The following is a 14,543-nucleotide window of genomic DNA, read 5'->3' as shown; positions in this document are numbered from 1 at the left end:
AAGTGATAACACAGAAATATGAAGGATTGTAAGAGATTACTAAAAACACCTATATAAAAACAAGTTGGAAAATCTAGGAGAATTGATAAATTTCTGGACACATAACAAATTCCCAAGATAGAATGATAAACAAAAAACCGGAACAGATCAATAATGAGTAATATAATTAAAGCAGTAATAAAAAGTCTTCCGTCAAACAAAAACACAAGAATCATGGTTTTACTGCTGAATTCTACCAAACATTTTTAAAAGAGCTAATACCAATTTTACTCAAAATATTCCCCAAAAAATGAAGAGAAAGGAAGTCTTTGAAACTTGTTCTATGAGGACAGCATGACCCTGGTACAAAAACCAGACCAGGAAACAACACAAAAAGAAAACCACGGGCATTTTAAATATCCCTCATGAACACAGATGCAAAAAAATTTTCAGCAAAATACTTGAAAATTGCACTTGACAACACAATAAAAAGATGATGTGCCATGATCAAGTGGGATTCATCCCAGGAATATGAGGATGATTTAATAAAACACAAATAAATAAATGTACGACATCACATTCAGCGAATCAGGAACAAAAACCATATAATCATTTCAGTAGATGCTGAAAAAAATAAAAATCAACATTCCTTCATGGCAAAAACTGAACAACATGAGTACAGAAGGAACATAGCGCAATAAAGGCCATATATGATAAACCCACAGCTAACATCATAATCAATGGGGAAAGGTTAAAACTCTTCCTCTAAGGCCTGGAACGAGTGTGGCTACTTTTACACCACTTTTATTCATCATAGTACTGGAAGTCCTAGGTAGCGCAATTAGACAAGAGAATGCAATAAAAGGCATCCAAATTGGAAAAAAGGAAGTCAAACTGTCTCTGTTTGCAGGTGACATGATCATATATATATACATAGAGAAAGAGAGAACCCTAAAGATTACACAAAATCACCTACTAGAAATAATTTAGTCAAGTTGCAAGATACAATATCAACATATAAAAATCAGTAGCACACCCATGCACCAATAGTGAAATACCTAAGAAAGAAATCAAGAAAGCTATTTCATTACCAAAAAAATTATATCTAGGGATAAACTTAACCAAAAAGACAAAAGATCCCACAATGAAAACTCTAAAACACAGATGAAAGCTATTAAAGCAGACACAAGTAAATGGAAAGATATCCCATGTCCATGCACTAGAAGAATATTGTTAAAATATCTATATCACCCAATGTGATCTACAGAGTCAATGCAATCCATGTGAAATTACAAAAGACATTCTTCATAGAAATAGAAAAAAAAATCCTAAAATTCACATGGAAACGCAAAATACCTCAGATAGACAAAAGAATCCGGAATAAAAAAAAGCTGGAGGCATCACATCTGACTTCAAAACATACTACAAATCTGTAGTAAGCATGGTAATACCAAAACAGCATAATACTATCAAAAAAAGGGGCGGGGGAGAAACAGAGAAACGAAGGAATGACAGACATAGACAAGTGAAACAGAATAGAGAAATCAGAAATAAATTCACACATTTATGGTGTACTCATTTTTAACAAAGGCACCAAGAACACACATTCGGGAAGGACAATCTCTTCAATAAACTGCTAGGATAACTCAACACCCACATGTACAGGAATACATCTAGGCCGTTATCTTACCATATACAAAAATCTACTCAAAATAAAGATTTAAATGTAGGACCTGAAACTATAAAACTACTAGAGAAGAAAACATAGGATAAATCCTTCATGAAACTGGTTAGGACAAGGAATTTTCAAATAGACATCAAAAGCACAAGCAACAAAAGCAAAGATGTAATTACATTAAACTTGTCAAAAGCACAAGCAACAAAAGCAAAGATGTAATTACATAAAACTTAAAAGCTTCTGCAAAGCACAGGAAGAAATCAGTAGAACGAAGAAACAACCCAGAGAATGGAAGACAGTATTTGCAAACTATGCATCAGCCAAGGGGTTAATACACAAAATATATAAATACTCAAAAGCAAAAATACAAATAATTTGATTTAAAAAAATCTACCCCAAATCTTTGTCTCCCACCATTATTTTCCCACCTTCTTTTCCCGACCGCCTTTGGCCTCCTCCCCCTCGCCACCTGTTTTCTTCCTCCATCTACCCCAAAACTTTTTCCCCACCATTTTTCCCCACCGTCATTTCGCAAAGCCTTCTCTACTCTCTCACTCACCACCCTTTTCCCCATCCACTTACCCACTTTCCCCACTGTTTTTTCCCACCGTCTTTTCCCTTTCTCCCTGGCCACCTTCTTTCCCCCCATCCCACTCTTATCACCCTCTTTTGCTCCTTCATCTAAGCAAAAACATTTTCTCCCGTCTTTTCCCAAACCCTTCTCCCCACTCCTGCTGCTCACCACTTTTTCGCCCTTCATCTACCAGAAAACTGTTTTCCTCATCGTCTTTTCCCCCGCTCCTCCTTGCCACCCTCTTTCCCTTCTCTACCCAAAAACATTTCACCATAGTCTTTTCGCAAAGCCTTCTCCCCACTCCTGCTCACCTCCCCCTTTTCCCCCTCCATCTACCCCCCAGAATATTCCCTACGGTCTTTTCACAGTCTTCCCCCCTTCCCACTCGTCCTCTTCTTTGCCCTATCCTGCTTGCTACTCTCTTTTTTGCCTTCCATCTACCCCAAACTATTTTCCCATTTTTTCCCCAACTCTCTTTCCCTGCTCCCTCTCGTCACCCTCTTTCCTCCTCCTCGTTACCCTCTTCCCCCCACCATCTACCCAAACCTTTTTACCCACTGTCTTTTCTTTCTCCACCGTCTTTCTTTCCTGCCCACTATCTTTTTGCAAAACCTTGTCTTCCTCCCGCTGGCTACTCTTTTCCCTTCCCCCACCTGTTACCCTCTTTTCCCCCTCTATCTACCCAAAACCTTTTCTCCCCACTGTCTTTTCACAAAACCTTCTCTCTCTACTGCTCAACGCTGTTTCTCCCCGCCACCACCCTCTCTTTCTTCCTCCCCTTGCCACCCTCTTTTCCTCCTCCATCTACCCATGAACATTTTACCCACCATCTTTCTGCAAAACCTTCCCTCCCTCCCGCTCCCCACCCCGTTTTTCTCCCTCCATCTACCCAAAAACTTTTTTTCCCACTATCTTTTCCCCACCGCCTTTTTGCAACGCGCTCTCCTGCTCACTATCCTCTTTTCCCTTTGGCACTAACCACCCTCTTTACCCCCTCCATCTATCCCCAAACTCTTTTCCTCCTCTTACCGCTTCCGCCGCACTGCCGTCTCGGTCGCGGTTACCACCAGTCGCAGCGAGGCGAGCCACGGTGTAGCGGCTCCAGCCTCCAGCGTACGGCTGGTGATTACCCATTCCTGGTCCTCTAAGCCGGGCACTGAGCAGCTCCACAGGAAAATACGGGAACGTGGAAGAGCCTGACTTCCCTTCAGCAGCAGGCGTATACCGCGGTTATATACAGGAGGATTCCTGACTGCATGTTCTGATTGGATGAGAAAAACCCTCCAGGGTTACTTGGATTGGACTTTATTATCATGTTCTGATTGGATGAGAGCCAGTCTTAAGACAACCAATCACAGCATGAAAATAAAGTCCAATCAGAGTAGGCCTAGAGGTTTTTCTCTCATCCAATCAGAACATGTAGTCTGGGAACCACATGTGCCTAACCTCAGTACGTAAAGCATGCGGAGGTGGCATCAGGTCATTTCAGGCTCTTCAGTGTGGGCGTTTGGTATCCGGCATGGCTGCTACCTGTTTCTGGCTGGAGCCTCGGACACTGGCTCACTGCAGTTGGTGGTGTCGACAGAGCGGTAGGAGGGCAGCCAGTAGCGGGAGCTTCTCCTGCCGGGCAGGAAGACGAGTAGAAGGGAGCGGCACCGAGGCATGCTGGAGGCTGGAGCCTGAGCCCCTGGGGCTCGCCTTGCTGTGGTTGGTGGTGACGTGGGACACTGCAGCTCGGCCAAAGTGGTAGAAATGTCCTGGTGTAGGTGAGTTATCCGGGGATGTACTGCCCGCCTGTGGGGGCAGGGGTTGGGTGTCCTATTGGGGCTCACTGCCCGAGGCTCCACTGCCTGTGTCAGGGGGCTGGTTGGGGGCACTCTCTGAGGTTGCATTGCTGGCGGTGGAGGGGGGCGGTTTTGGCTGGCTATCCGGGGCTACACTGCCCGTGGTGGCGGGGGTGGTGCAGGGGAGGCAGGTTGTGTGCACTAACGTGTACTGCCGGTGGCGGGGGAGGGGTTAGGGGCGCTATTTTCTGCTGCACTGCCCGGGGCGGGGAGTGGTTTGGGTGGTTATTTGGAGCTACAATGCTGGCAGTGGGGGGTGGTTTAGGAGTGTTGTCGGGTGCTGCACTGCCCTTACTCAGGGTGCGCTATCAGGAGCTGCGCTACCTGTGGTGGGGTGGGGGCGGCGATTTTGAGGCACTGTCTTGTGCAGCAACACCTGTGGCTGGGTCAGGTTGTGGGCACTATCGGGTGCTACACTGCCTGTGGAGGGGGTGGTTGGGGGGGGTATTGGGGTTACACTGCCTGCAACTGGCACAGGGTGTGTTGGGTGTGCTGTCCGGGGGCTACACTGCCGGCGGCAGGGGTCAGGTTAGGGTTGCTACGGGGGCTATACTGCCAGTGGTGTTGGTCGGCTGCAGAGGTGGTGGGGACAGCAACAGCCATGGTCTCCTTGCTCCTTCGGGTGACTCTTCTCTTTTCCAGACTCTAGAGTTCCTGCTCGTGCAATCTTGAGCAGGGCAGGGCCCCCACACCCACTGCGGTTCTCTGGCCTGCACCTCCCGCCCACACCCCATACTCTGTGTTGGGGAGACCACCTGGGACTACCGGGTGGGGATTAGTGGGCATCGCGGGGGACTGTGGGAACAGGGCACTGTGGGTGGAGGTGTCAGGAACGGGAACCAGCAGTTGAGTGGGGAGGGCTGGCTGGGTCTGAGTTTCTCCTACTCCTGCTCCCCGAGGAGTGCAGCCCTGGTGGGCCCAGCAATTTCTGGCCAGTTGCACCTGGATGGGGGTGGTTTCAGCATAGGCACTCACACACACTCCAGTTCCTGGCCAGCTTTTGCCAGAAAGAGAGGCTGGACTTTGGCGGGTGGGTGTGAGTGCCTTAGCTGAAGCTGGTCCCTGCCACCCAGTGGCCAGTGTGACAAGGTGAGGCTCTAACGTTACCACTCCCTGCATCCCATTCTAGGCTTTTCTGGCTTTGCCCGTCTAGCTGCTCCAAGCCAGGCTGGAGGAGGAGGAGAAGGAATCACCTGTGGTACGCTGGAGCCTGCATGTGGCATGACTCTGCAGCTCGCCTCGTGTGATTGATGGCAACCACCGAGACTGCAGCTCGACAGGAGTGGTAGGAGGGTGCCCGCGGGGGCAAGGTGGTAGGAACCTTGTAGGGTGGGCTGCTGCATTGACGGCGACAGCAATTGTATTGGCATTGGTGCTAGTGGTGGTAGTGGCAGAAAGTCTGGGGACTGGGAAGGGGGAGTAGGAGCACTGCAGGGCCCAGTCCGACCTGGGGTGGGGAGGAACCTGCGGGTGCTGTACCATGGGCCTCGGTGGCAGTGGTGGAGGTGCACTTAGGGAAAGGAGTCCTCCCCCTTCTCTTGCAATCTCTGGAGGGTGCCCTCCTTCTGAGCCAGGCATGAGTGGCAGCATTGTCTCATTCTTGACAAAATTTAGGGGGTGACTGTGTGTGTGTGTGTGTGTGTGTGGCTTTTTTTTTTTTTTTTTTTTTTTTGAGGCAGAGTCTCGCTCTTTCGCCCAGGCTGGAGTGCAGTGGTGCGATCTCGGCTCACTGCAAGCTCTGCTCCCTGGGTTCACACCATCCTCCTGCCTCAGCCTCCCTAGTAGCTGGGGCTACAGGCGCCTGCCACCATGCCCAGCCAATTTTATTTTTGTATTTTTAGTAGAGATGGGGTTTCACAGTGTTAGCCAGGATGGTCTAGATCACCTGACCTCATGATCCGCCCACCTTGGCCTCCCAAAGTGCTAGGATTATAGGCGTGAGCCACCACTCCCAGCCATTTTTTCCTTCTTTTTTGTTGTGATGGTCTTGGACTTTTTCAAATTCTGTGAATTGGGGAGGGGATAAAAGGTGTCATAATAGGCCTTCTAATTCCTGCACCTGTTCTTTTTGCTTTTTCTAGTCTGTGTATTCTTCTCATCTTCTTGTTCCTCTTCATTTTCTTTTGCTGCTGCTTCTATTTCATGTTTCTATTCTTGTTTCTCCTCCTCTTTTTGTTTTCTTTATGCCAAGCAATGGCCTTAACAAACAACAAGCCAAAATTGTCACTGTGTTGTATTTTTAAAATAACTGGTCCTTTACTATGTTTTAGGGATGAGGAAAAAAATCAGTTGTATAATTAGTTACTTGAATAGCTATGCTTTCATGATTGTGTTAAACCACTTATGCCTAGTGTTGCATTATTGGAATGGTAAGCCTGAGGGAGTTAATTACATCCTACTGCTCAAGGTCATTAGAAGGTTTGATTTTTCACTCGTGCAAAAATTCAAAAAATTGCAGCCTCTGGCATAAATGGGCTAATGCGTTATAAGTAGTTATTCAGAGAATCAAAAAATGAAGCATCACATAAAAATATTGGTGGCAAACAGCCATTTCATCTCTCTCACATATTTGGAGCTATGCAAGAGTCACGGGGTAAGTTCTAATTTATGAGGTTATTAAGTGAACTGTATTGCCTTCATTTTCTCTGCCACCATTTCCTTTGTTTTCTTTTCTTTTTTTTTTTTTTTTTGAGATGGAGTTTTGCTCTTGTTGCCCAGGCTGGAGTGCAATGGGGCAATCTCGGCTCACTGCAACCTCCGCTTCCTGGGTTCAAGCAAGTCTCGTGCCTCAGACTCCCGAGTAACTGGAATTGCAGGCATGTGCCACCATGCCCAGCTAACTTTGTGTTTTTAATAGAGATGGGTTTTCTCTATGTTGGTCAGGCTGGTCTTGAACTCCCGACTTCAAGTGATCCACCTGTCTCAGCTTCCCAAAGTGCTGGGATTGGAGGTGTGAGCCACCACGCCTGGCTCTCTGCCACCATTTTCAAGAGTATTGTCATCTGCCTGAGCAAACCTGGTTCATCACCACCTCTTTGCAAGAGAAAAAGGAAGTGGGGAGAATTGTGTGTAATTTTTTTTTTTTTTTTGAGATGAAGTCTCGCTCTTGTCCCCCAGGCTGTAGTACGATGGCCCGATCTTGGCTCACTGCAACCCCTGCCTCCTGGGTGAAAGCAGTTCTCCTGCCTTGGCCCCCTGAGTAGCTGGGATTATAGGTGCCTACCACCATGCCCGGCTAATTTTTGTATTTTTAGTAGAGATGGGGTTTCACCATGTTGGCCAGGCTGGCCTAGAACACCTGACCTCAGGTGATCCACCCACCTCGGTCGGCTGTGTGTATTTTAAGGCAAAGATTCACAACCAAAAACAAGGCTTTATTAACTTTTGTATCTAAGAACCTGCAGTGTTGAGCCCTCTTTTATTCCTAGTATTACTACTTTTGGTGTGAACTTTTTATTTTTATTTTACTGATTCCTCTAGAAGTTTATGCATTTTCTTGACTGCTTTAAAGACAATCTATATTGTATCATTTTTCAAGCCCATAGAAATGTGTAAGGCCTATAATTTGAACACTTGTTATTTTTAAGGTTATAAGCATGTAATATACCGTTGATACATGGAAGAATATGTATAAATACCACTAGATAGGTTATATTGAAGAGATAATATATAAATTTTTGTCCAGAGTTGATGGGGTGAATTTGTAGGTGTGTTTCTCAATACATTGTGTCCATGTTTTAAAGCATATAGAAATTTGAATACTGTTTAACCTCATATAGTCCTTGTTTATAGGTTTAATATTTCTAAAGACTAAAGACGTCCCAGCTCCCTTTAAGATTCAGTAATACTAATAAAACTTGAGATATACAGGGTTAGAGTCCAACAAATTCAAAGGAAAATTGTTAAATTATATAGCCGTAGAGCAGGAATGAAACCCAGGTTCTAAGTTCCAAGGGGGCCATGAGCTACCATACAGGTGCATCAGTGACTGGGCATAGAGTTGGCAAAATTATGTAAGAGAGTGAGCTGTGGATCCTAATTATGTGAACATGAATTTTTGAACTGCATGGTGCCTCAGTTTATCCATCATTACAGTGGGGACAGTAGTAAGTTTTTCTTTTTCTGCTCAGTTGTCTGAATTATTACCCCAGTCTCTCTTGTTGCCACTCTTGATGCCCACATGAGAGGATCTAAGGTAATTTCTGACAACCTGGGACTCCTTAAGGAAAAACAGAAGGTTCCACAAACCCCATTTTAGGAAGAAACCTCTGTTTTCCTCATGGAACCCCAAGAACTTTAAGCAGACAGGTCCCTCTCAAAAATCTAAGGCTCTCCTCTGTTTTGCCTTGCGTTGTCTGATCTTTTTGGTTTGGATGGGCATCAGAAATTAGTAGGGGAGAGAGATCTAAAGAAAATTGTGGATATGAAGATGTATTTATTGTAAGAAATGTTATGAAGGAAAGAAATGTTATATGAGAGAGGATCTTATATGGCAAATTGTTGTCCTAAAGTAGAATGACTAATTACGAAAGAGGGAAATACAGGTCTGGTCAGATAAATTTAATCATGTCATAGTCTGTGGAAGTTGTGTTATGGTTCATAAAGTGGGAAAGAAAAACTGAACAACTGCTAGATCTTTTCTTGTCTAGAAGTGTTGTGTATGTGATGTATATATAATGGCTCAGCTTAAAAGAAAATGAAAGCTCTTAAATATTTTGTAGGAAAAATAGAAGCTCTAATGCCTTTTATTTCATGTGACTTCAGTAATCTTTGGGAAATAAAGATGGTGTTAAAATCAGTGGTAAAATAAAAATATCTTCAAAATTTATCCATTTGGTCTAATTTAAGTCAGAGGTTAAGTTTTAGAAGTGCTTTAATGTCATAAATTGATGCTTTGACTTTGGAAAATAGTTTTGTTTACCTGGTTTGGAGCCGTTAGATTTCTAGGTAAGGTCTCCGGACAGGTGGAGTTAGCCATGTCTCCTAGCTATGCTGGAAGGAGTCAGATTTTATCTGCAGTTCTGTCTTGTATCCTAGACTCTGCACCTGGTATGCAATTAAAACTTACTGCTGCTGCTAATCTCTGGGTTCCATTTAAAATCCTTCCATCACATGAATACTATCCCCTGTACTAAATTTTTCCACAATTAAATACTTAGAATCATTTTTGCTGACTTGACCCAACCATTAGTGATATATTTTAAAAATGCTTATAATGTGTCACAATGTATTTAGCAAATGTAGGGAATGACATTTTTACTTTCGTCAGCATTTACGTAGCATTTATGTAGCAATGCTCTCAAGTATTTTTAATCATTTAAACGTTAGATAATAGATATGTTTTTGATTCCTTTTTTTCTATGTAAATAAATATAATTATGAGATATTTAGTGAATAGTATCAATTGCATATGTCACTTACAGAATATACAATGAAGTTAGGATTATTTTTATACACTACATCATATTTACTTGTTGGCTTTACAATAACTTAGAAATAATATTCTGGATTAACTGTGTGACTCATGAGGGAGTTTGTGCAATTATAGTCTTTACAAATTTTTACTAGATTTTTCAAGACTTATGCTAGAACTTTGAGAACAAGGTAATAAATAAGCATATCTGTTAATATCACCTTTGGTCAACTCTTGGCTAGACCCAGTGATAATGTAGGAATTAACATAATTTTTCTACTAAAGGTGTTGGATTTGTTCCGAGAGACCACAGTTCAAAGTCATTGACAAAGTTTAAAAATTGTTAGATTAAAACCTTTTAGTGTGTTTGAAATTGTTTTGTAGAAAAATATCCTGGTTTGCATTGATAGGTTTTTTTTTAAATAACAACTAGACCAAGAGAAAGGGAGAGTAGTGATAAATGTCCATGTTTTCGAGTTGAAAAGTAACAATCAGTATATTACAACAGATGGATTTGATGTCAAATTACAAATGCTGAGAGCGTTATATGTAACTGACTTGCCAGAGTAATTATACAAGGCAAAGAAAGGAAAGGCATCTAAATAGGAAGGGAAGGGGTGAGATTGTCTGTGTTTTAGACTCCACAAAAAACCCATTACAGCTGATAAACACTATATTCAATAAAGTTGAGAGTTACAAAATTAACATTGGTTTCTATACACTAATGACAAACTATTATCTGAAAAATAAGGTAATTCCATTTATAATAGCAACAAAATAAATATATAAGTAAATCAAAGAGCAAGGAGTAATTTTAATGAAGGATGTGAATGATTTGTATACTGAAAATTATAGCACATTGATGAAAAAAATTGAAAGTGACAAATAGAAAAAGTCCTATATTTATCAATTGAAAAAATTAATATTGTCAAAATTTCAATGCTACTCAAAGCATTCTACAGATTAAATGCAACCGCTATCAAATTCCAATGTCATTCTTCACAGAAATAGAAAAATTAGTCCTAAAATCTGAATGGAACCACAAAAGATGCTGAAAAACCAAAGCAATCTTTAGCAAAAAGAACAAACCTGGAGGCATCAGACTACCTAATCTTTGACAAAGCAAACAAGAAAATGGGAAAGGACACCCTATTCAACATATGGTGCTGGCATAATTGGCAAGCCACATGCAGGAAAATGAAGCCGTTCTTCAAAGGTTAAATACAGAATTACCACATGACTCAGTAAATTCACTCCTATGTATACACCAAAAATAAATGAAAACAAATGCCTTACACATAAAAGTATTTATAGCAACAAAAAGTAGGAAACAACAGAAATGTCCATGAATTTTGGAGTGGATTAATAAAATGTGGTCTGTCCATAAAATAAAATATTACTTGGCAATGAAAAAGAAAAACAATACATGCTCCAAAAAGGATGAACATTGAAAACATGATAAATGAAAGTAGTAAGTCACACGTAACTATATTATTATGATTCCGCTTACATGAAATGTCCAGAATAGGCAAATCCTTCCAGAATAGGCAAATTCTTAGGAAGTAGATGGATGATTGCCTAGGGCTGGGAGGGGTTTAAAGGAAGAATGGGGAAAATAGGGAAAGATTGCTAATGGGTGCAAAGTTTCTTTTAAGGAGCATAAAAATGTTCTAAAATCGTGGTGATTGTTTAACTAGTTAATACACTTAAAAAAACTGAATTTTATACTTTAAATGAGTGAATTAAATAATATATAAATTATATCTCAATGAACCTGTGAAAAAAGTTAAAAAATATGTGGTATGCGTAAACAAAAAGTTCTTCATTTTATTTCCTAGGGTTTTGGGGAAAAGGTGGTGTTTGATTGTATGAGTAAGTTCTTTAGAGGTGATTCAGGAGATTTTGGTGCACCCAACACCTGTGCAGTATACACTGTATACACTGCACCGGGGCAGGAGCTGGCTGCAATCCTGTGGCCCCAAATGCCCCCTTGCTGATGGCCTCGTGTTCTGGGTGCGGAGCAAAGAGGAGCAGGTGTCGAAGGCACCTCAGGCAGGCCCTGGGCTCGGTGGGCGTCTTGTGCTCCGCGATTTTGAGGCCATTTGCAGCCAGCTCCATCAGCCCGAGCTCCCAGCTGCAGCTGCTGCCATGCACAACAGCACCGCCAGGAGTGTCCTGGGGGCTTTCTTCAGAGGAGGCTGTCAGCATCCTCAAGTTCCAGACGCTTAGCCCCAGTCCTCCTTTAAGAGGCTTTTTTTTTTTTTCACCAGAGGCTTCTCAGTGGCTTGAAAGCTCAGCTGACTCCCACGAAGTTTGCCGGAACTCAAGGCTGTCAGTGACATTCGTGGCGCCAAGACTTAAGCAGGCGGGTTGCATGCATCGGCCAGTGTCTGTGCCACGTGCACTGACGCCACCTGAGATGCGCACGCCGCACGCGCACGCCGCACGCGCACGCCGCACGCGCACGCCGCACGCGCACGCCGCACGCGCACGCCGCACGCGCGGCAGCAGCTTGGCTGGCTTGTAACGGCTTGCACGCGCACGCCGCACGCGCATAACGGTTTGGCCGGCCTGTAACGGCTTGCACGCGCATGCTGCACGCGCGTTAACGGCTTGGCTGGCCTGTAGCGGCTTGGCTTGGTTTTGCGTTCTTGGCTTGGCTTGGCGTTGGTCGCTTGGATTGACGTTTCCTCCTTGGATTGACGTTTTCTCTCTCGTGTTCCTTTGCTGGGCTTGACCTTTTCTCTGCTGGGTTTGGCATTCCCTTGGGTGGGCTGGGTGTTTTCTTGGGGGCGGGGGTTGGCCCTTTCTGGGGTGGGCGTGGGGTCGCCCAGGGGGGGCGTGGGCTTTCCTCGGGTGGGTGTGGGTTTTCCCTGGGTGGGGTGGGCTGGGCTGGAATCCCCTGCTGGGGTTGGCAGGTTTTGGCTGGGATTGACTTTTCTCTTCAAACAGATTGGAAACCCAGAGTTACCTGCTAGTTGGTGAAACTGGTTGGTAGACGCGATCTGTTGGCTACTACTGGCTTCTGGCTGTTAAAAGCAGATGGTGGCTGAGGTTGATTCCATGCCGGCTGCCTCTTCTGTGAAGAAGCCATTTGGTCTCAGGAGCAAGATGGGCAAGTGGTGCTGCCATTGCTTCCCCTGCTGCAGGGAGAGCGGCAAGAGCAACGTGGGCACTTCTGGAGACCACGACGACTCTGCTATGAAGACACTCAGAAGCAAGATGGGCAAGTGGTGCCGCCACTGCTTCCCCTGCTGCAGGGGGAGCGGCAAGAGCAACGTGGGCGCTTCTGGAGACCACGACGACTCTGCTATGAAGACACTCAGGAGCCAGATGGGCAAGTGGTGCCACCACTGCTTCCCCTGCTGCAGGGGGAGCGGCAAGAGCAACGTGGGCGCTTCTGGAGACCACGACGACTCTGCTATGAAGACACTCAGGAACAAGATGGGCAAGTGGTGCTGCCACTGCTTCCCCTGCTGCAGGGGGAGCGGCAAGAGCAAGGTGGGCGCTTGGGGAGACTATGATGACAGCGCCTTCATGGAGCCCAGGTACCACGTCCATGGAGAAGATCTGGACAAGCTCCACAGAGCTGCCTGGTGGGGTAAAGTCCCCAGAAAGGATCTGATCGTCATGCTCAGGGACACTGACGTGAACAAGAAGGACAAGCAAAAGAGGTAACCAGGCCTGGGCTGGGAGGAGGTGGGACGTGGGGGGATGATGGGGACATACCCTCCTGGCGGGGGAGGAGGGGGACCTGGCTTTCTCGCCTCCGCAGGCCTCACACCACCCTGGATGTGGAAACCTCAGAGAGGTCAGGGTACAGGGCCCTTTATGAACAGCAACACAAAAACAAAACTTTAGCTGATTTCCAATCATAATTTCCCTCATAGAACACTAATAGACTGTTTTAAAGTGATTTAACTTGCAAAATTAATTAAGTCAATGCAGCAGATTATTTTTAATCTACAGATTTTAAAACAATGTTCTATACATTACAGAAAAGTGTATATTGAGAACTAAGAACGAAGCCCCATAACACATCAACTTCAGGGCTAAATATTCTTCAAATAAAATCCAGTATGGATTTTATATCAATGTACAGTATGTAAATATGTTCTTTACTGAGGAACCTTAGAAGGAAACTGAAATGGGAAGATGGTTCCTGTGCTTGAATAGGAAGATTGAATTTTCTTAAGATGTGAGCTTTTTGGCTGGGCGCGGTGGCTCACGCCTGTAATGCCAGCACTTTGGGAGGCGGGCGGATCACGAGGTCAGGAGATTGAGACCATCCTGGCTAACACGGTGAAACCCCGTCTCTACTAAAAAATATAGAAAAAATTAGCTGGGCGCAGTGGTAGACGCCTGCAGTCCCAGCTACTCAGGAGGCTGAGGCAGGAGAATGGCGTGAACCCGGGAGGTGGAGCTTGCAGTGAGCCAAGATAGTGCCACTGCACTCCAGCCTGGGCGACAGAGCGAGACTCCGTTTCAAAAAAAAAAAAAAAAAGATGGGAGCTTTTTCTATTTATCACTTTTACCTAAGCCAAATAAAAATAGCAAAGTTTTAGCGTTTTTAAATTACACATGCTGTCTTTTATTATTGTGATAAATTAATTTTTTGTAACAGAATGGAAAAAGGCTGCTTTTCCAGATATCAAAATGTGCATGTTATTTATTTCCACAAATTGTTTACTAACAGCTGAAAAGACATCAATGAATACAACAGAATAGGAAATTTAGAAATACCCAAATATATGTAAGAATTTAGCGCTTGATAATGGTGGTGTTTTTTATTATTTGAAAAAGATGGATTGTTCACAATTCATGTTTGGAGAAAACTAGCTAGATTTTTATGTCACAAAAATAAGAGTATAGATTAAAAATTTTAAATATACAAAAAGAGAAACATACCAGAAGAGAAACATACAAATGCCTATTTATATATGCAGATATATATTTATATATATACTTTTTTTTTGATGGAGTCTGACTCTGCTGTCCCAGCTGGAGTGCAGTGGTGCGATCTCGGCTCACTGCAACCTCTGCCTCCTAGGTTCA

At 44.0% G+C, this 14,543-nt stretch overlaps 1 protein-coding gene across 2 annotated transcripts in view; it reads left to right on the top strand.

Annotated features, from left to right (window-relative positions):
- The first annotated feature begins 3,670 nt into the window (after nt 1-3,670).
- LOC100996057 (POTE ankyrin domain family member E) overlaps nt 3,671-14,543 on the top strand; it is a 60,494-nt gene continuing 49,621 nt past the window's right edge. The window contains exons 1-2 of one of the 2 annotated variants that reach the window (XM_063595354.1): nt 3,671-3,997; nt 5,205-13,162. In XM_063595354.1, coding sequence (XP_063451424.1) covers nt 12,531-13,162 — 632 coding nt within the window. In that variant the 5' untranslated portion in view covers nt 3,671-3,997; nt 5,205-12,530. Of the gene's footprint in view, nt 3,998-4,359; nt 13,163-14,543 lie in introns of those variants that run through there. The other variant, XM_055109357.2, reaches the window with a different exon arrangement.

The sequence above is a fragment of the Pan paniscus genome, chromosome 13, assembly GCF_029289425.2.
Source record: "Pan paniscus chromosome 13, NHGRI_mPanPan1-v2.0_pri, whole genome shotgun sequence".
NCBI classification, from domain to species: domain Eukaryota; kingdom Metazoa; phylum Chordata; class Mammalia; order Primates; family Hominidae; genus Pan; species Pan paniscus.
The sequence above is the reverse complement of the archived record's forward strand: the minus strand, read 5'-3'. Positions and strand labels throughout refer to the sequence as shown.